The sequence below is a fragment of the Hippopotamus amphibius genome, chromosome 1 (assembly GCF_030028045.1).
Source record: "Hippopotamus amphibius kiboko isolate mHipAmp2 chromosome 1, mHipAmp2.hap2, whole genome shotgun sequence".
NCBI classification, from domain to species: domain Eukaryota; kingdom Metazoa; phylum Chordata; class Mammalia; order Artiodactyla; family Hippopotamidae; genus Hippopotamus; species Hippopotamus amphibius.
Window position 1 is genome coordinate 83,514,420 of NC_080186.1, and position 21,917 is coordinate 83,536,336.

The 21,917-nt window shown below is 37.2% G+C and overlaps 1 protein-coding gene across 11 annotated transcripts in view; it reads left to right on the forward strand.

Moving 5' to 3' along the window:
* The window catches only part of TLCD4 (TLC domain containing 4), a 114,856-nt gene extending 94,158 nt beyond the window's left edge, over positions 1-20,698 (forward strand). For all 11 annotated transcript variants that reach the window (XM_057718287.1, XM_057718216.1, XM_057718236.1 and 8 more), the window contains 2 exons: positions 509-582; positions 15,821-20,698. In XM_057718287.1, the coding sequence (XP_057574270.1) occupies positions 509-582; positions 15,821-16,139 (393 nt within the window). In that variant the 3' untranslated portion in view covers positions 16,140-20,698. The remainder of the gene's footprint in view (positions 1-508; positions 583-15,820) is intronic.
* Positions 20,699-21,917: the final 1,219 nt, after the last annotated feature.

Here is a 21,917-nt window from a genome sequence, read left to right on the forward strand (position 1 = left end):
CAGCTTCTGAAATTCACACTACTTTGATCATTATTTCCACGGTAACTTGAGAATGCTGTTACTAATGGCTGTTTTCAGAATTCATTAGTTTAGTGTGAGACAACTGCTTGAAATCTGTTTTTCTAAGCAAACATGATATACATACGTGAACATAAGTGTACAATATGTTGTCTTTAAACAATACTGTAGGGCTTCCTAGGTGGCGCAGTGGTTAAGAATCCGCCTGCCAATGCAGAGGACACGGGTTTGATCCCTGCTCCAGGAAGATCCCACATGCCACGGAGCAACTAAGCCTGTGTGCCAAAAAAAATAAAATAAAATAAACAATACTGTAGAAGTCGAATGACATTTCTAGGTTTTCATAGAGAAGAAAATCAGTTTAGCAGACTTGGTTTGTGTTTATACTGATTATTATTTTATGCTGAGAAGCTATTGAATGTTTCTTCGATGTTTGGAAATTTTGATAAGAATGTTATCCCTGACATTATGTTTTATGTTTATCACCCAGAGGGATGGAGTGCTGGGATACATTGCGAATTTTCGCCTGCTTTCAGAACTTTCCAGCCCTTTTGTGAATCTCCGGTAGGTTACTGATATCATTAATTATTTTAAACTTGGGCTGTTTGGTTTGGGGAAATTTTTCCCCCAAGATCCTAAATATAAAGATGAGAGTATGTGATATGAGTTACCACCATTTTACAAATGAGGAAACTGAGCCTTGGAAAGGTTAGGGAAACTTATCCAAGATTCCTGAGCTAGAAGGTGGTGGTCCTGGCTCTTTAACCCAGCTCTCTTTGTGGTATGATAATACTTTGTCTTACTGGATTTATCTTGGGTCCAGTTAATATTCCTGATACCAACTTCTTCCTGTTCTCAAATTCTGATACCAACATTATCTTAGTCCCCCTTTTAAAATAATCTTCATTTTAGATTTACAGAAAAGTTACAAAAATAGCACAGAAACTCCCACTTACCCTTCACCTAGTTTTCCCTATAATTAATATCTTACATCACATGGAACAGTTGTCAAAACCAAGAAACCAGCACTGATACATTACTAAGAAGTGAACTCCAGCCTTTGTTGGATTTCATGAGTTTTTCTATTAGGGTCTTCTTTTTGTTCTGTAATTTAGCCCAGGCTGCCACACTGCATTTAGTTGTCACGTCTTCCCAGACTCCCCTGGTCTGTAACAGATTCTTAGTCTTTCTTTGTTTTTCATGACCTTGACAGTGTTGAGGAATACTGTCCAGTTATTGTGTAGAACGTCCTCCAATCTGGATTTGACTGTTTTTCTCATGATTAGATGGAGGTTATAGGTTTTGGGGAGGAACCCTATAGAGGTGAAGTGTGCTTCTCATTACATCATATCAGAAGCTGCATGATATCCACATGACATCGCTGGGGAGGTGAACTTTCGTCACGTGGTTGAGGTGGTGTTTGCCAAGTTTCTCCACTGTGAAGTTTCTCCTTTCCTTTACTCTCTTGTTGGAAAGAAAGGCATGAACTGTAGCCCCCTCTCAAGGGGGTGGGGGGAGAGAAAGTAAGCTCCACCTGGAGGGAGGCAGTTGCTCATTTTTAACAATGGATTTATTATCCTTTATTATTACCCTTATCTTGTCATTTATCAGGGTCTGCTGACATTTTTTCTGTGTAATGTTTAGCTACTTCCATGGTCCTCGTTTAGGACCTCCGGAACCTCCATGGTTGATTACTGCCACAGCCTGCTAACGGACTTCCTAATTCCGCATCCACCCCCTCTTCCATCTTTTCCTCACAGTGCTTCCAAAGTCATCTTTCTTATGTTCCATTTTCAGTACCTTACTTTCTTGCTAAACACTACATCATCTTCAGATTCTTCTCTGAACTTTTCAAGCTCTCTGTGATGTGCTCCATGCCTCTAGCCTTATTTCTTGCTGCTCATTAGAGTTAATTTTGTACCTTTACTCTCTCATGCACCTGTGGATTTTTCTCACTTTTCCTCCTTTATTTACATCCTCGATTTTCCTTCCATCTTTGAAAAATTTATCTATCTTTCAAGTCTTAGGTCAAAATGCCAAACCCAGGGAAGGCTCCCACAATTACATGTAGCCTTTTATAGCTTAGTACAGAGATGACCCAGAGAATTGGGAGTCGAATCAGACTCATGCGAGTTAGGGAGCTTACCCTGTATCAAGCTTTACTAATCATCTCAAGGACACAAGTAATCACAAGACACTGGCAAGGCAAGGCTATGTTCAGGACCACCAGCATGGCTTCTAGGTCTTTTTTGCATTGGGCACACTCTGGAATGAGGTTACCTATGAGGTCTCTACGTGGTATGTATAGTTCATATTGCTGACATAGAAGGAGCTCTCTTGGTTATGAAGCATCTCCATTTAATACTCAGATAGTTGCATAGGTTATATAACATTCCCAGGGCGGGGGTCAGACCCCATAAATGCATACATTCTAGGTTCATTTATCATAAGCAATCCTAGACTAGGTATATCCTGAAAGCATTCCATGGATGAAGACTCTTCTGTTACAGATACCATTAGGATGCTTACCAAGCAATTAGCCTCATCACCTTTTTTCTTGCCAAAGGTGGAAGGATGGTCCTTCTACCCCCGAAACAGGATAACTTAGATTACAAATCTGCTGCTTAAACTGTTCTTTCCCAGGTACTTATGTACTGTTTTTATTTTGTTTGCCAGTGTTTCATATGTTATAATTTTATTTCTTCAAAAAGATATTTAGGCTTGGCCATTTAAAGTTTTTAGAATAAGACTTCTGCAATTTTTAAAAACGCTGATGATGTGAAAGTATAGAGAGCAAAGAGCATGTTCTTTGAAGGCAGAAAACCTGGTTTCAAATCCAAGCTCCCCCACTTACCATTGTGTGTCTGTGGAAGATTACTTAATCTTTCTGAGCCTCAGTTTTCTTACCTATAAAATAATGATAATGATACCTATAGGTCTCACAGTTTATTGTGAAGATTTTTTGTGGTTATATGTTTTGTTGTATGTTTACATACATGCGTAAAGCACCTCGCATAGTGCTTGTCATTCAGTACATATGCAGTAAGTGCTAAATGTAGTATATATTGAATATGCTGAAACCTAGTCAACACTGGAAGTGCATAATTTATGTTTGCCTTCTCTACTTTGTTGTATCTATTTTGTTCTTTAACCCATTAAAACTAGGCTTCCTTTTCTGTCATTTGGCTGGAATGATTTGCCTTCCAGATGCAAAATCCAGTGAACTCTCTTTGGTGCCTATCTTACTGTATCTCTCTGTGGACTCGATGCTGTTGTCCCCCTCCTTCTTCTAATGCCATAACTCCCCTTGCTTTCATGACACTGCGTTTCCCTGGTTCTTGTAGTCCTCCGACCATCCTCTCTCAGTCTTCTTTGTCAGAGACAGTTCTCAAATGCTGGTGTTCCCCAGGGCTCTCTTCTGGGCCCACCAATCTTCTCTGTGCTTCTCCTGGAGCGAGTTGTGCTTTCAAGCTTTCCTCTGTTACCATTTGCTCAACGTGGTATAATGGGCTATGAAAGAATTTTAAATCATATAAATTCAAGCTGCAATTTACCCTTGCCACTTACTTGCTCTGACCTTGGCTAGGTTATTGTAACATTCCTAAAGTGCAGTGGCTTCCTCTGTAAAAAGAGCATATTTAATATTACCTGCTTCTTTGTATTATAGTCCAGTGTTTTCTCCTCCCAGGTGGCACATCAGAATCAACATGTCTAAAATAGAATGCGGCATATTTCCCTCTGTATTCTCTTATATACTCCTGTTCAGCATGTGAGCCGGCCATTCTCTTGGTTATGTCTGCTCAACATATGGGAATCATCTTTGACTGTTTCTCCCTCACCTGTATTTGGTCCATCCCAGGTCATACTGTATCACCTCCTAAACTCTTCTTGCCTTGGCCATCTCCTCTCCATCTCTGCTGTCAGTGCCCTAGTTCATCATCTCTTGCCTGATTCCTGAACCAGCCTCTAGCCCTGTACTGTCCAGTAGAGTAGCTACAAGCCACATGTGACTATTTACATTTAATTCAACCAAAATTAAATAAGATTGACAATTCAATTCCTTAGTCGAACTTGTAACATTTCCAGTGCTTCTTAGCCCCATGGGTCTACTGAATTGGGTGGAATATCTATGGACCATTTCATTATTGCAGAACATTCTTTTGGACAGTGCTGTTCTAGACTGGGGTCGGCAAACTAAGGCTTGGAGGCCAGACCTGCTCCCTGTTCTACAAATAAAGCTTTATATTGGGGCACAGCCATGCATATTTATTTACTGAGACTGCTTTCACACAACAACGGCAGAGTTGATTAGTTGCGACAGAGACGGTATAGCTTCCAAAGCCCCTTACTTAGTGTATACTCAGTGGAGTAAAGTTTGGAAAAAGTTTGCTTATCCCTGCTCTAGGCAGTCTGCTTGCCTCCAGTCCTGTTCCCCTTTCATCCTCTTCTGTATTATTATCTCCCACAGCGATCTCCCTAAAACACAAAAATGATCACGTAGCCCCCTGGTTAGATCCTCTCAGTGACTCCTGCTGCTTCCAGGATAAAATATGGACTCTGCAATGAGACGCAGAAAGCTAAGTAGAGCTATCTTCTCTCTTTCTGCCACATTTTCCCTTAAAAATCTCCTCGCACTCCAACTTGTCCCTGTGCTGGAAAGGCCTCCTGGCTCTTTGCTCAGCCTTCACAACTCAGCCCAAGGGGCATTTCCATCATGAAACCAGTGTCTTCCAGGCTGGGTTGGGTGTCCCTTACCTGTACTTCTGTAATAGCGACACACAGTTATACCATTATGATTAATAAACTATTGTAAAGTTCTCTTCCTCCTTGTCCTGTTTCTTATTTATCTCTGCATTTCATTAGGTCAAGAGCCAAACTTTGTTGAACTTGGCATGATCCTGCATCCTCACGTTGTCTGGCACATAGTAGCGGTTTAATTGCTTTCTGAATGAAGGAGTCCCAAGAGGTGATCAGTTAAGCTTTAGCAATGTCTGTCTCTGGAAGATGGTTCAGATTTGAGATTTTGAAGCAGGAGAAAATTAACTTTGACACTTAAAGGAACTTTATTTTCGTTTGAAACCCTTTTTGAGAAAACACATTATAGATGGTTTAACTTACTCTTTAATTTTATAGTTAAAAGCTATGCTGTACCTATATTTAAAGGCTACAAGTCCTTTGTAAATGAAGATATTGAGAAGTGGGGTTGGAATATGAGCAAGAGATGGTATAATGATGCAGCAAGGAGATGATAACAAAATTTAGCACAGCTACTTAAGCACTGTTAGAGTTTTCCATAGTTTGTTTTCTTTAGTTTGTGGTATTTTTATGTTCTCTCTATTTTAGAGCTTTGTGTAATTTAAGAAGGCACATGGGATGCACGTGGTGGGGTATAAAGCCTAGACACCTGGGCTTCAATTAATTTTCTGCTGCTGAGTTATACCTGTGCATCAGTTTTCTTTTTGTAAAAAGTAATTTAATGGCGGTAACTTCTTTTTTGCCTAAATGCCTTTAACTGTTATGAGGATGTATTTTTGAATTGCTATTAAGGTTAAATACCTTATAAAATCTTGTACCTATGCTCCTTAATATGTTCCTTCAGTATTTATTGAATACATTCCCAGTACCTAAATGTCCCAGTCCCTGCCTTAGGGAGCTTCACTAGAGTGTCTGGTGTCATGTCTGTTTGAGGAAATAGGACTTAACATAAAATATGAGATAGTAAAATAAGACATTGTGTGAAAAAGGGCAGGAAGAAAAACACTGGTATTAATGGTTTAAAACATCTGTTCTTAGACTTGTTGATCTCATAAATTATTGAGGACCTCAATGAATTCTTACTTCCTATAGGCTTATATCTATAGATATTTACCAGATTGAAAGTTAAAACGGAAACATTTAAAAATATTTGTCATTTAATATTAACAATATTTCATGCTAATGTAATTTTTGTGAAAAGTAAACTACACTGCCAAAATGAAAAGTTTTTCATGTGAACAGTGTCATTGTTGTACATTTTGCAAATCTTTTTAATGTCTAGCCTGATGGAATTCAGCTGGATTCTCAAGTCTGCTTTTGTTTTCAGTCTGCTGTGAAATGTTGTATTCGTTGAAGCATAATAAAAAAAAATCAACCTCTCAGGATTAATAATGCAGTAGGACTTTTCAAATAATTGGGGATATTCTCCTTTAATACTACTCCAAAAATATAGCAAGAGATAGTTTCTTAAAGGTTAGTTAAATGTGGAATCTGAAACTATGTCAGTGAACTTTTGATACACTGTTCTATTCAAATCCATTGGTCTCTCTTGTACTTTGAATCTATTACTCATGCATAATTTTGTGTCATTATGCCTTAGTCATTTGGAAAATATTGGTTCACTGAATTATGTAGGTCTTATAATAAACACTGATACATTTATTAGATAATATTTTTTTAAAAACCCATTACTGACTTCGTCAGAAAAGTTTTTAAGTATTGGGAGGCTATCAAACTCACAGTGGCAGACACAGATTTTCCAGAATTCTGATTTTTGATTTGAAAGTTCAGATTTTCTCATTGACAGCAAATACTGTCAAGTTTCTTTCCTTGATGTGACAAGCTCACTTTGTTCATTTTTGAGAAAATAGCCAAGTCTCAATAACCATTGTTTGTCGGTTATTCTTTGAAGTAAGGTAGTGTTCCATAGGAAAAGCAGGTAGTTTAGCTCACAGTTCAAATCATCATCCAAGGTTTTTCCTTCCAGACAACTGTTGTACTTTGCTGCAGAAGTGCTTTATTTTTTTTTATGTGTACTTCCCATTTTATTACACAGAATATTAAAAAGACTCAAAGGTCATGGCTTAATATAATTAATCATTCTTACTGCTTCATCAAGGACATTCTTAAATGAAACTTCTCCATTCAACCCCTGTTTTGTTTTGTTTTGTTTTGTTTTTAACTGCAAATATGTGGCAGTCAAGATTACAATGGCAACTAGTACCATTTTGTACCATTGCTATGATTGGTGCTAGAATGCCAACAGTTTTATCCATCAGTACTTTACACCATCAGTATAGAAGTCAACACAGTGAGAAAGGTGGATAATATTTTAGTATTATTATGAAAATAGTTTTATCTTGTAGACTCCTCCAAAAGTTTCAGTGGTCCATGAACCACGTTTTAAGACCTATTACTGATTGATATTTGTCATGCAAGGCTTTAAAGAGAAGTTGGGACATAGTCTTAAATATTTTAGGATTATTTTTAGAAGTGGGTGGGAAAGGGAGAGAGAAGAAAGAAATGAACATATGTTTTTGAAAAGTGGAATAATCATGCCATGTGAAAGAGAAATTGCATAGACTTCCAGGATCAAAGAGTGTATCTTAGGAGGAGAGTGGATAGAGAGGGTGCTGAGTGCCAGGGATAGCTGATTGAACTTGACCAGTGGACAATAAGAATGTATTCTAGTGGAGAAAGACATTCTGAAAATAGCACTGAGTAATTCTACTTTTTGGTATTTGTAGGGTAGATTGTAAGATGGCAGGCAAAAGGTTGGGTTAGAAGGTTAGCATACAGCTCTTAGTCGTGTGAATGACTGGTTTAATTTCATTAGTCCAGGAAATAAATAGGAGCCCAAATTAGGCTGTGAGGATAGAGTGATATGAAGGAATAAAGGTTTTTGAGGTAAGAAAAAGTGAAATTGGTAATGATAAGAAATTAGAGATAGAAAAAAAGACAAGCTTAAGATGTCTTCTACATTGGACTTGGAGGAATAAAAAGAGATGAGGATTAGGAAGAGTAGGCAGGAAGGTGATGAGTTTGCTTTGGAGATGCTGGGTAAGAGGACAAACAGAGCATCTGAGTGGAAATGTAGTAAGAGGTAGAGAGAGGGATTTTGAAATGTTCAGATAGAGGTTACGTTTGAAGCCATGAGAAAAGATGGTGTTTAAAAGGTAAAGTTGAATGTCTAGAATTGAGAAATAAGAGAAGGAAGAGTAGACACAATGAAGAAAAAGTTTAGAAGTAAAAGGGAGCCAGAATACGACTGGGTGGAGGACAACCTTTCTAAAATTAAGTTCATGAACTCCTAAATTTCCAGAGTTAATATTTATTAAATACAAATGTTCACATGCCTGAAAGAATTACATTTGCGACTAAGATAACACCCAGGGGTCAGCTCACAGCCCAGTCTCCGTGTAGAGTCCCAGAAACAGTACAGCATCTAAATCCTTATTGGAGTTTTTCCAAGGATGTCAACAAAGATCCAGTTTGTTACAACAGCACTTCTTGAAATTCTCTTCATTTCTCCTGAACTCACAATATCTCCTGGACCCTTTAGTTTTCCCAAAGCTCACACTTCTAACTCTCAACTCCTCAAACTCATCAAACTGGTACCATATAGGGGGATAGATTCTTTGCTCCCATCCCCTCCCTCTGTCCCGCTCTCTCTCTCTCTTTCTTTCTTTCTCTACCTGAAAGTAGCCCTCTCTCCTCTTTCCAAATGTGAATCACACCTGCTAATACCTTGTTTTTACACTGCATGTGCTTGGTACCGCGCTCTGCACAATTAATTCCCAGGAAACTTAATCAGAAGGTCTAAGCCCTTTAGAAGAGGAGGAGGAGGAAGGAATGCTAAATGACCAAAGATAGGTTTTTCTCTATGGGGATTACAAGCACATACAATCTACCATCTTTTATTCTATTTCCATTTAAGAAACAACTGTGGATGGTGGTGAAAGACTTTGTTTTCCCTCTTGCCTTCCATCCCACATGCATGTCTTGCTTCTTTCTGCTCGTCTCCCTCTTAGCATCAATACATATATTCACAAACTGTTAGCCTTTGTTTGCTGGAATGAAGGGGTGTTCTAATTAGATAAGTAGAGGTAGGTTCCAATAAAATAAGTGGTCCTTCTGACATGAGACAGAAAGAGAAGGACAATTATATAAATATTATTTCATCTTGAACTAATATATGTGTTCTTTCCTTTCAAAGAGACTGGCTTAAAGATCAGGCACCAGTCACAGGGAAAAATTGGCCAAAGATAAATGCAGTGATTGTACAGTAAAGCCAAAGCACAAGCTCTTAAAGTTTAGATTTTTAGATAATCACCTTTCCAGACAATCAAAAATTTGGAAAATGCATAAAGTGCTGGAGAACAGGAGGTAGTCTAGGCTAAGTATAATGTAGGACTTGTGGCATTGAAGAGAAAAGGCTAGAAATGTAGAGTTAAGGGAGATGTGTTGGGTTATTGTAGTCATCTAGGTAAGAGACACCGAGGACCAAAAATTATATGGCAGCACGTGGAACGGAATGAGTTGGGGAAGGATTAGAAAGAAGCTGGGACAAAGAGAGAGGGTAGCATTGACGCATATACACTACCAAATGTAAAGTAGATGGCTAGTGGGAAGCTGCTGCATAGCACAGGGAGATCAACTTGATGATGGGTGATGACTTAGAGGGCTGGGATGGGGAGGGTGAAAAGGAGTCACAGGAGGGAGGGGATATGGGGATATATGTATAAATATAGCTGATTCACTTTGTTGTATAGCAAAAACTGGCACAACAGTATAAAGCAATTATATTCCAATAAAGAGCTAAAACAAAAAGAATCTTAGGAGATAAAATGTAATCAATAGGACTTGACTCCAGACTAGGAACAGTCTAGGGCGACTCCAGGTTTCTGACTTGGATGACTAAGTCAATGGTGATCCCATTGATTAATGTGGGGAGTTTTCTGTGGTGGTGGTCATGGAGGAAAGGGAGGTTAGGAAAAGAGTAGGTTATTGGTTTTAGGCATGTTGGGTTTTAGGCATATTTGAGAATGTGTGATTTGTCAGGTGAGGGTGCTCAGCAATAAATCAGAAATATGGAACTACAGGCAGACCCTCAGAGAGGACTCGAAACCAGAGATTTGTGTCAGGGTGTTTGAGCCTTTGAGGAGGAAAAATTTTTCCTCTACTTGTCTAGGTTCTTTGGTGGGTTTAATAATCAAATTGACATAAGGCCGATTAACAGGAGAAAAACAGATTTAATTACATATGTGTGGGGGTCCCACAGGACAATAAGACCCAAGGACAAGCTGGGCAATCAAGGCTTATAAGTCATCTTGAGCTAAGGAATGGGATAGGGGCCTGCAGGGGAGGTTGATTCCCAGGACAATAAGAAGAGCAGATGTGTGGTAATTAGATGTTTGTCCTGCCATACAGATAGGTCATTCAGACAAAAAGTTCTCTCTTTGCTAATAGCTCTCTTTCTGGGCCAGGACACCTGTCTAAATTCTTTCAGGTAGTTAAGGGAGAGGTAGGAGTTTTTCTTGAGTCTGCTGGGTCTTAATTGCTTTCAGCTCAAAATGTTCTGCATGCCAAAGTGGCACATTTGGGGAGGCTCATTCTGAACCCCTTTAAGCCCCTGAGAATGGATAAAATGGCCTTGGTAGAGCACATGCAAGGAAGTGTTCACAGGAAGCACAAATATTTAAGGGACAGGTAGAGGAGGCGGAGACTGAGAAAGTGTAGTTGGAGAATCAGGAGGAAATGGTATCATGGAAGTCAGGAAAGGAGAAAGGCAGTATGATGGTTGGCAGTGTTATATGCTATAGAAAGTTCACCTTGGATGAAGGCTGAGATGAATCCGCTGTCTCGGTTATGGGGATGTCACTGGTGACCAATTTCTTTTGTAGGGGAATGCAATCATATTGTACTAGCAAGACTGTCTGTGAATATACTGTTGACTTCTCTTTTTAAAAAGTTTGATAGGGAAGTGAAGCAGAGAAGGAGAGATTTTTGGGTTAGGAAGAATTCTGTATGTTGGTAAGAGAGAAGAAAGAATCAGTCCAAAGAAAGGGAACTGGATGGAGCAAGGGAAAGGGGAGATTGATGGCCTAAAGTCCCAGAGCATGGGCACAGAAGCAGTTGGCCTTGGAGAGGGCAAGAGAAACCTCTTCATCTGAATATAGAGGGAAAGGTCCCTGAGAAGAAGATTTGAGGCCTTGTGGTCAGAGTTTCAGGAATTCACGGTTGATGGACTCGAATACCTTAGTATTAGAAGAGGCCAGCTCCTCTGATGGGATTGAGAAGTAGAAGTGAATGAGAAAGGGAAGTGACTTGATTGTTGAGACGGAGGTTTGGGAGCAATTCTATAGAAAATGTGGAGTTAAGTAAAAGGAACACCCAGCGAATTTGAGAATTCAGTTGACGTTCCGAGCTCTTTAAGTTACATTTGTGCTGTTTATCTTAATGTCAGTATTGGTGAGTAATAAGAGCTATTGATTGAGCTCTTAGTACGGGGCAGTTCTTACTATGTGTCACAACAGCTTCATAGTATTAGGGAGGTGCTATCATTATCCCTGATTTGTAGAGATCAAAACTGAGACATAGAAGTCAATAACAGAGAGGTAAGACCACACAGCAGCTAAATGGCAGAAGCAGGTTTGAACCCAGGCATTCTCACTACAGGGTGCAGTACCCACCTTCTGTCTGTACTCTGCCTAAGGAAAGCTGGCTTGATGAGAAGTTGGGCATAGGCAGGGTGAGTGTCATAGATGAAGTGGCAAGAGAACTGAGGGTGCCCATGTGTGTTCTGAAGGTAACCAAGTTCAGGTAGGTAGGAAAGGAAGTGAATCAGAGGCTGATAGTGAGGGATTTGGGAGTGGAGGTCAAAAAAGAGATTTAGAAGGAATTGGGTAAAGTGAAATAGGGGGTACTACGAGTTGTGCTTAGAAGGGGATGGGTTATTTGAGGTAAAGCATTTCTGATTACACCCAAGGCCACCACATAGTCAAAGAAATGAGTGGCTGAGGATCAGATGGGAAAACTTTGGAGCAGAGAAGGCTGGAGGATAGGAAATCTGGATAGAGCAAGAGATGTTGATTTTACTGCTTCAGTGACATTTTTCCTATTTGTGATATTATTTTATTAATTTGATCATTGCTACCTAAATAGTTTTTTCTTAACTGCCTTGAATAATTTAGCCCTTCTCTTTTCAGCCTACATATATAATACTTATAAATTGTAATACCCCTCTTATCCTACAAATCATTTCTGTTTGATATTTTAAACTCTCAGTAAAATATTTTAAGGTTTTTTTTTAACAGTTAATTTTTAGTTTCTGAGGTTGAGCAATTTCTAGCTTAGTCGTGACTAATTCAGTCAAATTGAATATTAAGATACATGGATATATTTTACTACATTTACAATTTAACCTCCAAAATATAATGAGGTAACATTTAGGCAAGAGAGTTTTTTTAAGGAGGAAAAAGTAGAATACAGCAAATACTAGCTATATTTTTAAAAAATAAGCTTTTTACTTGAGAATAATTTTAGACTTCCAGAAAAGTGTCAAGGATGATTCAGAGGGTTCCCGTATACCTCACATTCAGATTCTCCTCTTGTTAATTAATATTTACACTTGTAGGGTACATTTGTCATAATTAATGAATGAATATTGATACATTATTATTAACTGAAGGCCATGGCATTTTCATATTTCCATAGTTTTTATCTAATGTCCTTTTTCTATCCCAGGATCCCATCAGGGATGCTACATTACATTTAGTTGTCACGTCTCAGACTCCTGGTTGTGACCGTTTCTCAGGCTTTCATTGTTTTGATGACCTTGTCAGTTTTGAGGAGTCCTGGTCAGGTGTTTTGTAGAATATTTCTCACTCTGGGCTTGTCTGATGTTTTTCTTATGATTAGACTCGGGTTATGGGGGTTTTGGAGGAAGACCACAGAAGTAAAGTGCCATTCTCATCACGTTATATCAGGACTACATGCATAGACATGGTTTATCACTGTTGATGTTTACCTTGTTCACCTGGCTGAGGTAGGGTTTGTAAGATTTCTCAATTTTAAAGTTACTGTTTCCACCCCACCTGCCTCTGTACCTAACCATTTGGAACAAAGTCACTACACATAGTTCCCCCTTGAAGAGTGGGGAGTTATGCTTCACCTCTTTGAGGGTGCAGTATCTACATAACTTATTTGCAATTATTCTGTACAGGATATTTATCTTTTCTCCCCTATTCATTCACTCATTCATTCATTTATATTACCATGGCTTCATGGATATTTATTTTATACTTTGAGCTTGAATCCAATACTGCATTATTTATTTTGTTCAAATTGTTACAACTTTTGCCATTGGGAGCTCTTTCATTGCCCCCTGTGTCCGTTTGACATACCTTCATCATTTTGTTTTTTCAGCACTTCTTTACTTTCTGATACTAAAAAAATACTCTAGGTTTATATTTATATTCTCTTTCCAAACCATAGAATCGGCCATTTGTCAAGAAGTCTGTTTCCTTTTATTGGAGACGGGTATAGAAACCGAAATGTGGGCCCTGCGTGTGCTCACCGCTCCTGGGGCATCACTGTTTCTATCCCCTTCCAGCTGACCACTTGGAAATATACTAACCTGTGTATACACACATATCTATAATATTTCTATATATGTCCGTCTGTATATCTGTATTAAACTAAGCAGGGGTTTATACTGAAGTTTCCAACTCTAATCCAGTATCATGTGGATCCGTCTCGGCTTTTGCACTCTGTTGTCCGTAGCTCTCCACTCCAGCAATGAGAAATCCGGTCCCCACTTCACCATCAGAGAAGTTTACTTATTTGCTAAATTCCAATATACATGTATAATGGTTTCAGAATTATTAACCTGTCCCCCCATAACAGTTTTACCAGCTAGACTACAGTGCCTGTGTACAGTTTCTTTTGTCTTTAGTCTTACAGACTTAATTCATTTCCAAAGTTACTTAGTCACCCATTTTTACCCCACTCCCTTCAGTGAGGTTATGTCATGTATTTGAATGCAGTTAGATTCTTTTGTCACAGGCTACATTCTGGCTGGCATCCTCCAACCTCCTATTGATTTTTTTAAATTTGCATACACTCTTCATGCTGTTCTATGGGTGGTTTTGACAAATGCGTAATGTTATATACCCACCACTACAGTATCATACAGAATTGTTTCACTACCCTAAAATATTGCTTGTGCTTCACCTGTTCTACCCTCTCCTTCTCTCCCTGAACCTCTGGCAACCACTGATCTGTTTTTTCTCTTTATAGTTTTGCTTTTTCCAGAATGTCATATAAATGGAATCATACAGTAGGTAGCATTTGCAGATTGGCTTCTTTGATTTATCAGAATGCATTTAAGATTCACCTGTGGTGTTACATGAATTGATAGTTTATTCCTTTCTATTGCTGAATAGTATTTTATTGTATGTATGTACCACAATTTGCTTATCCATTCACATACTACATTGTGAATAACATTGTGAAGCAACCTATCACATTTTGGTTACTTCCAGTTTTTGGCAATTATGAATATAGTTGGCGTAAACACTTGCATTGCAGGTTTTTGTGTGGACATATATTTTGAAATCAATTGGAAAAATACCTAGAAGTGTGATTGTTGGATTGTGTGCTGTGAATATGCTTAACATTATAACTGCAATGCTGTCTTCCAAAGTTGCTTTACCATTTTGCATTCCCACCAACAATAAATGAGTGTTCCTATTGTTCCACGTCTTTGCTAGCAATTAGTATTGTCAGATTTTTGGATTGTAGTCATTCTAATAGATATGTAGTAATATGTCATTGTTTTAATTTACATTTTTCTAATGACAAATGATGTTTAACATCTTTTTATATGCTTTTCCTTTTGTTTATCTTCTCTGATGAGGTGTTTTTTTAAATTAATTAATTTATTGGCTGCATTGGGTCTTTGTTGCTGCGCACTGGCTTTCTCTAGCTGTGGTGAGCGGGGCTACTCTTCATTGCAGTGCGCGGGCCTCTCGTTGTGGTGGCTTCTCATTGCAGAGCACAGGCTCTAGGTGCGTGGGCTTCAGTACTTGTGGCACGTGGGCTCCGTAGTTGTGGCTCATGGGCTCTAGGGTGCAGGCTCAGTAGTTGTGGTGCTTGGCCTTAGTTGCTCTGTGGCATGTGGGATCTTGCCGGCCCAGGGATCAAACCCATGTCCCCTGCTTTGGCAAACGGATTCTTAACCACTGTGCCACCAGGGAAGTCCCTGATGAGGTGTTTAAGATCTTTTGCCCATGCTTTAATTGGGTTGTTTCCTGATTGCTCAGCTTTAAGAGTTCTTTATGCATTTTGGATACAGGTGCTTTATCACATGTGTATTTAATAAACACTATCTCCCAGTGTCTGGATGTTTTTCATTTTTTTAAACACTGCCTTTCACAAAGCCAGTTTTTAATTTTAGCAAAGTCCCACTTATTGATATTTTCTTCTATGGATCATGCTTTGGGTATTATATCTAAAATACGATCATCAAACCCAAGATCATGCAAATTTTTTCCTATTTTTTTTCTAGAAGTTTTATAGTTTTGTATTTTACTTTTAAGTCTGTGGTCCATTTCAAGTTAATTTTTGTGTAAGATGTGAGGTCTCTGCCTCACGTCTTAGGTTTATTTTTCTGCATGTGGATATCTTATTGTTCCAGCACTGTTTGTTAAAAGGACTCTTCTCCATTGAATTACCTTTACACCATTATCAAAAGTAAGTTGAGTATATTTGTGTGTGTCTAATTCTGGGCTCTCTGTTCTGTTCCATTGGTCTATTTGTTCTTTTATCAATGCCATGCTGTCTTGATTATTGTAGCTTTATAATAGGTCCTGAAAGTGAATCTGTCAACTTTGTTCTTTTTCAGTATTATGTTGACTATTCTAGGCGCTTGTCTTGCCATATAAATCTTAGGGGGGGTGTTCTAAATTTTAAAAACTGAAAACTAGAAATCATTACACCTCAGATATGCAGAATAAATGTGATATTTCTTTAATTTTTTTCCCAGGTGGTTCTTTGAGGCTCTGAAGTATCCTAAGTTTTCCAAGGCTAATGTCGCCAATGGAATACTCATGACAGTGGTGTTCTTCATAGTGCGGATTGCCTCTATACCTCCTTTTTATGGCTACATTTACTCCGTGTTAGGAACAGATGCCTACGTGAAGCTTGGATTTTTAATTCAATGTTCCTGGATCTCTACTTGTGTAGTTTTGGATGTGTTGAATGTCATGTGGATGATCAAAATTTCAAAGGGGTGCGTCAAAGTCATCTCTCTCATAAGACAAGAGAAAGCCAAGAAGAGTCTTCAGAATGGAAAACTTAACTAAAAGTGGGCTGTTGATAAGCATACTTCATTACTACCCACATTATATCTTCTGATAGGATGAATTCTTGGCATGTTCTTGTGCTTCTTTATTAATTATACTTGTTATTCACGGTTTCAGTGTCTTTTAACCATTAGAAAAGAGAAACTAAAATTTAGTTTTTATCCAAGATTTATTTTCTGATTTTCTTCTGCATTATAAGCATGGATAAAATCTTAAAGGTTTAAATAAAAATTTATAAATATGGTGGTGAATCTTTTTAGAACTCTCTTAACCGGCCTTGGTATTTTTCTCTGTGAAAAGATGACTATGCTAATTTGGTGCACTTGGTTATGTCACCGATTTTGCTGAAAGAATGAGAACTGCTTTTAAATCTGTAAATAGCTCTCCACATTTTGTTGTACTGCACTCATTTCTTATTATGGCTGTCAATACCTGTGTAGGGCTTAATTTCCAAACTGTTGAAATGTTCTTTTTCTTAGGCTTTTAGAAGTGATGTCTTTTTCATTTAGATATGCTATCATCTACTAATAATGAAGTATTTTGCTTATTTTGGGGATCTTTAATTAGTTGTCATGGAAAATATTTCCTGCATTTTTAGATTTTTTTCTGACATCACTTTGTTATTTCTGTTTTTAACATTTTACCAAATTATTGCTTTTTTCTTTTGTAGTAAAGCTTAAGACTGATCTAATAGAGCTCCTTAAGAGATGAATTCTTTCTTCTAAACATGCATGTTCTGGATGACTATTTAGGCTAATAGGAGGAATCATTAAGAAAAAAGCTTTAACACTGCTGTTTCTATCTGCTTCCCTTGCACTTTTTCTATGAAAAATATATTATTTCTATTTGCCAAACTTCCCCTGAGTTAAGAGCCCAACATCATTAGCACCAAAGTCTTATGCAGTATGTGTTTATCATGCTCCTAAGGTAGGCCTCTTCTTGATGAGACCAAAACGACAAGAAAAAAAAAAAACAGTATTCATATTTTACTTACAATTTACATGCACGCTTGCTTAACCAGCACTTTGAGTGCTTTGAATTTCTATCTTTCCTAAAGGACAGGAAAAAGATAATTTAATCCAAGCATTCTGATTATCAATATTATTGTTTTGTGTGAGGATGAATGACTGGTGACTTTTTTTTCTGTTTGTGTGTGTGGGCATATGTTTGCTTCTGCTTAGTCCTTACAACCCAAATATAGAACTATATAGTTAGCTATTATTGCCTTTATTTTCTCAAGTACTTGACTTTAATGATTGCTCTTACGTAAGGAAAAAAAATTAATCAGTGGTAAATACTTGAATTCAACTGAACCCAAACCAAAAGACCTACTCCATCCAGTTTCTCAGTTTGAAGGAGAATGTGTGGCTCATTCTCATCTCCTGTGTTGTGATGATGAAGGGTGGCTTGCTGGGTGTTTCAAGACTTTTCATCTGATGTGATTTGATTTAACTTGGCTGTCCAGTGCCGTTAGGGCCTGAGAAGTTGTAGAACATTTGAAGAAGGTAGTTGAAATCTCAGTCAGTAACTAAATGATAAATTGAAATTGATTGGCTTCTACCAGGTACACTTACTTTTGAAAGACCTAATGTAATGTAAAATATAAATATTTGTTTTAAAATTTACTAATATTACATTGATAATTTGTTCCTAAATTTACTGCCTTCTGCACATAGACATGTAAACATGTATTGGTTGTTTAGAGGGAGTAGGAAAGCTGGTGGTTTTATCTTGTTCTTTTCTTGCTCTTTCACAAGAAAAATGGCTTTTTAAAAGGAAAACATTTATATTAGAAAACTATTTTGGAAATTCATTCCTTTAGAAAGAAACAAAACTTGAAATAAATATTTTTGACTCTTTGGATATTTCTATAGTTTCTGAACGCAGATTTTAAACCCACCATCAAAATGAAGACTGTAAAGCGATATAATACTAGTGAGTTTCCATATAGCGGTTTCAGTTTTTATAGTTGTTATTTCATGCTTAAAACTTCATTTTTACTTTCACTGACAGCACCTTTCAGTAGTATAGCCCCTCACTAAGTAAGTGTAAGTAAAATAATGTGTTGAACTAAAGTTTGTTATTCCCTAGTCAGCAATTCTTACTTTACGCTGGCTGCATGACAGTTAATTTAACATCCAGATTCAATATCCGAAAGTAGATTCTACCTACTTCCTTATACAGCAGATGTGAAATGGAAAAGACATGACAAGCTGCCATGCTACTTTAAGTCAGATCTTTACAGGAGCTATACTTTGCTGTTCTGTGATTGTATCCACCTACCTAAGATACAAGTAGTTGAAAACAGAACATTTCATTTATTAAATGATGAATTTTTCATTTATCAATGACAAACTTTTGCTAGACATTTTACATATTAAATATTTTGACTACATGGATTAATTTAAATGATTCTATTAGGCATTCTGATATTTAACAACTGTTAAAATATTTATAGAAAATGAAAGCAAATTGGTATAAATTTTTAAGTAACTCTATTTTTGTAGAAAAAGATTAGTGACAACTTGTAACTATAAAGATGTTCTCTGAACATGTAATACTCTAGAAAATAAAAATTCTTACAAAATTTTGAAAATGAATGAAAATCAACTAAATAGCATGCATGATCATAGACTCTGCATTAGGTATTTTATTGGGGAGAATTTAGAAATTATGAGCTTGAGTTTATAGAGTCTGCATTATTGTGTCTAAAATCTTTTTAATGAATATTATTTGCATTTATTTTAAACTCAATATGGAGTTATGTTTGAGTGCAAAGAAATGAACTCTTGCTTAAATTGTCTTGCTATATCACAGTAAGTTGAAATGCAGTTTTTATTCCAACTGTTCAGTTTTGTTATTTACTGGGCTAGCCCTATGTTAAGAGAAATAATAATGTCTTCACCATTCCTAAGGGTGACTGATATACTGTGGATGACCCAGTACTGTTGTAAAGGTCTAGTTTTAAAAACTGCCAAATTTATAGGTGTTTGAGTCAAATTCTTTTCTAAATTTTAATAACCTATTTCTCTCAAATCAAAATTTTGCTAAAAGTATCAGTTTTTAAATTTTATGCTTTCTCTGAGGTGCATTGGGCATTTGGACAATGGTTCTTCCCTTTACTGTTGGTTACACCAATTGTTATCATGTGTTTAGAAATATTCTTCTCATGGAGATATATAGGGGGAAAGTATGTTGTAATATTCGTGTTTGTTCTGCTTCATTTTTAAGGAAAATAAACATGTTCCAAAAGACACTATTAAAATAGGTGTTTGAATAAATTTCAGTTTCTAGGTTACTCTTCACTCCAAACATGTAAATATACATTTGAATTGGCTTTAAGTGGTTTAATCGGTTGGATGAAATTGAAAAGTCCATGTCATTGTTGACATCATCAATTATACTTCATAGAAGACTATGTATTTGTGTGTTCTGGATTCCATAAGAAGCGAACTGGTATAATTTTATCAGAAGTCTGGTACAGTGTGTCTCAACAGGTGCAAACCAGCACAGCAGCGAGAGGCCCCGGGCACACACAGCTTCCCAGCCTTAACCACAGCTGGTTGATGATAGACACACTAAAGCTACTGAAAGCGAATTCTGACACGAGTTGTGTGTGATATGTGTGAGAACAAGGAAAAACCAGCAGGACCTGGGGTTGGAGGAGACCGCATGACTGATGTGGCCTTAAAAACCATGATATTCCTCCCTTAATCCAGAAGTTTCCTCTCTGAAGCCTTTGAGCCCCTCCATCTCTTCCTCCTAATACCCTAAAGACTTCATCAGCACCTCCCTCCTTTATGCCAATGCCTTCCTATGTCAACTTTTGAGGTCTCCTCATACCTGTAAGCTTCCCAGTCTATTGTGGCAAATTTAAAAGTTCACAAGTATGTTCCTTTGTTGAAAAAAAAAATTGCAGTAAGTTTAAGTAGCGAACAGACAAACCATAATTTATTAAGAGGCTATATGAAGCCATTTAGTACGTTTAATAATACTTATTTACAACACCAAGCAAAGCTCATAACGTTATGGTTTTATTGAGAAACATCTGTAGTCTCTTTTTCTCAAACTAGTTTAGCAGGAAGAGCTTTATAACATGTTTCAGCTGGGGCTTCATTGCAGGCATGTAAATTATCTAAATGTTCTTCCTCTGACCCTCTGACACGCGGAGGAGGAGGCACTGAGGTGGCTCTGTGTTATGAGGATGTTATGAGGAGGGTGTGCTGGTCTGTGGCATTGTTATTGGGTCCTGCTCTTTAATCAAGCAAACTTAGTTACGGTCCTGTTTCTTTTAAAAACAAGCTTACAGCGAGTGGATTACTCAGGGTGTTTTTTGAAAGTACAACATCCAGGGATTTGAACCTTGTCCCTTTTTAGCCCAGACCTCAGACTATCTCTTTTGGCTTTGATAAGGTCATACCTTTCTTGGAAAATATTTTGGACAGCAGTGAAGCTGAAGATTGGTTTGTCTGCATTGAAACTGATTCCTTCTAAGCAGTAGACAGTTTTGAAATCAGGCCCTATATTTAAGACCAAAAAAAAAAAAAAAGAGAAAGAAAGATTTCTAAATCTCAAAGATATAAATACCTCTGGCTGAAAACTCGTTAATTATCATCTGTATGTTTTTTCCCTTTATATCGTTATGTAATTCTTTCTGTAATTAAGTGTGCATTAAAGTATTTGCTGCTTCTTAGTTAATGAAGCATAAAGATATAACTGTAAATAAAATATGCTGTATGTTTTTCTGTTTCTTGCTTGGTTTGCTTCTAGTATGATTATGCCTACCTTTTACTCAAGGAATTTTTGCATTGATAATAATCTCGTACTAACTTGTAATTGGGATGAGTTATGAGATTTTTTGGTAATTATTTGATTTTGTAATAACTTTTAGACAGATTTAATTTGAAAAAGTTACTTGAAAACTGCAGTAAATGTGACAGCTATAATGATATACGATGTTTCTCTGAGAATGTATCACATTAATATTTAATTGTCAAAGGCTTTAGAAGTCTTTCAAAATATATTAACATTTTGAGAACATACCTTCTAATGTATTTCCATAAGGCTGAAGAACTTTTATTTTATTTACAGAATGTAAGACTTGGTAATTTACAAATCAGTGTTATTCAGATTTATCAGACATTAAAATGGCAATTTAGTATTTTTTTCTTTCTGGTTGTGCTTTGGAGGGATTAATAGACATCTTTCGGTATTTCCCTTAAAAATTTGAAATGTTTGTATACTTTGTGTGCCATTTAAAAATATATGCAAGTTCTAAGCAATAATCTGCATGTTATACAAGGTTGGCATTACTTTGTCATGACAATTTTATTATTTTAAGAATGTATAAAATAAATATCCTATATATATATATATGTCATTCCCCGCCCCCCATGAAAACGCTAGGATTTTCTTGTGTTAGAACACTACTATAATGTGGTGCAAAGCTTTGTATTTTGTGAAAAAAATAAAATCACAATTATTTAGTGTAAAAGTTTGAGTCTGCAAGGTGTACACTTGAATAATAATTAATGGGTGATAAAAATGACTTTTCTCACGTTCAGGCATCTCTCCTAGCACCCGAATCCTGCAGTTAACATTCACTCTTCAGGATGCTTGTGGAGTGCGTTACCCTCTTCCCTCCCTTCCCTCCCTTCTCTCTCTCAGGCCCAGCCTTGCAGCACATCAGAAGGCGCAGCAAACATTTTAGTCCTGCTTGTTAATGGAAGGAATGGTGCTATCTAATCATATAGGCTCTTTTAGATTAAGCAAAACTTT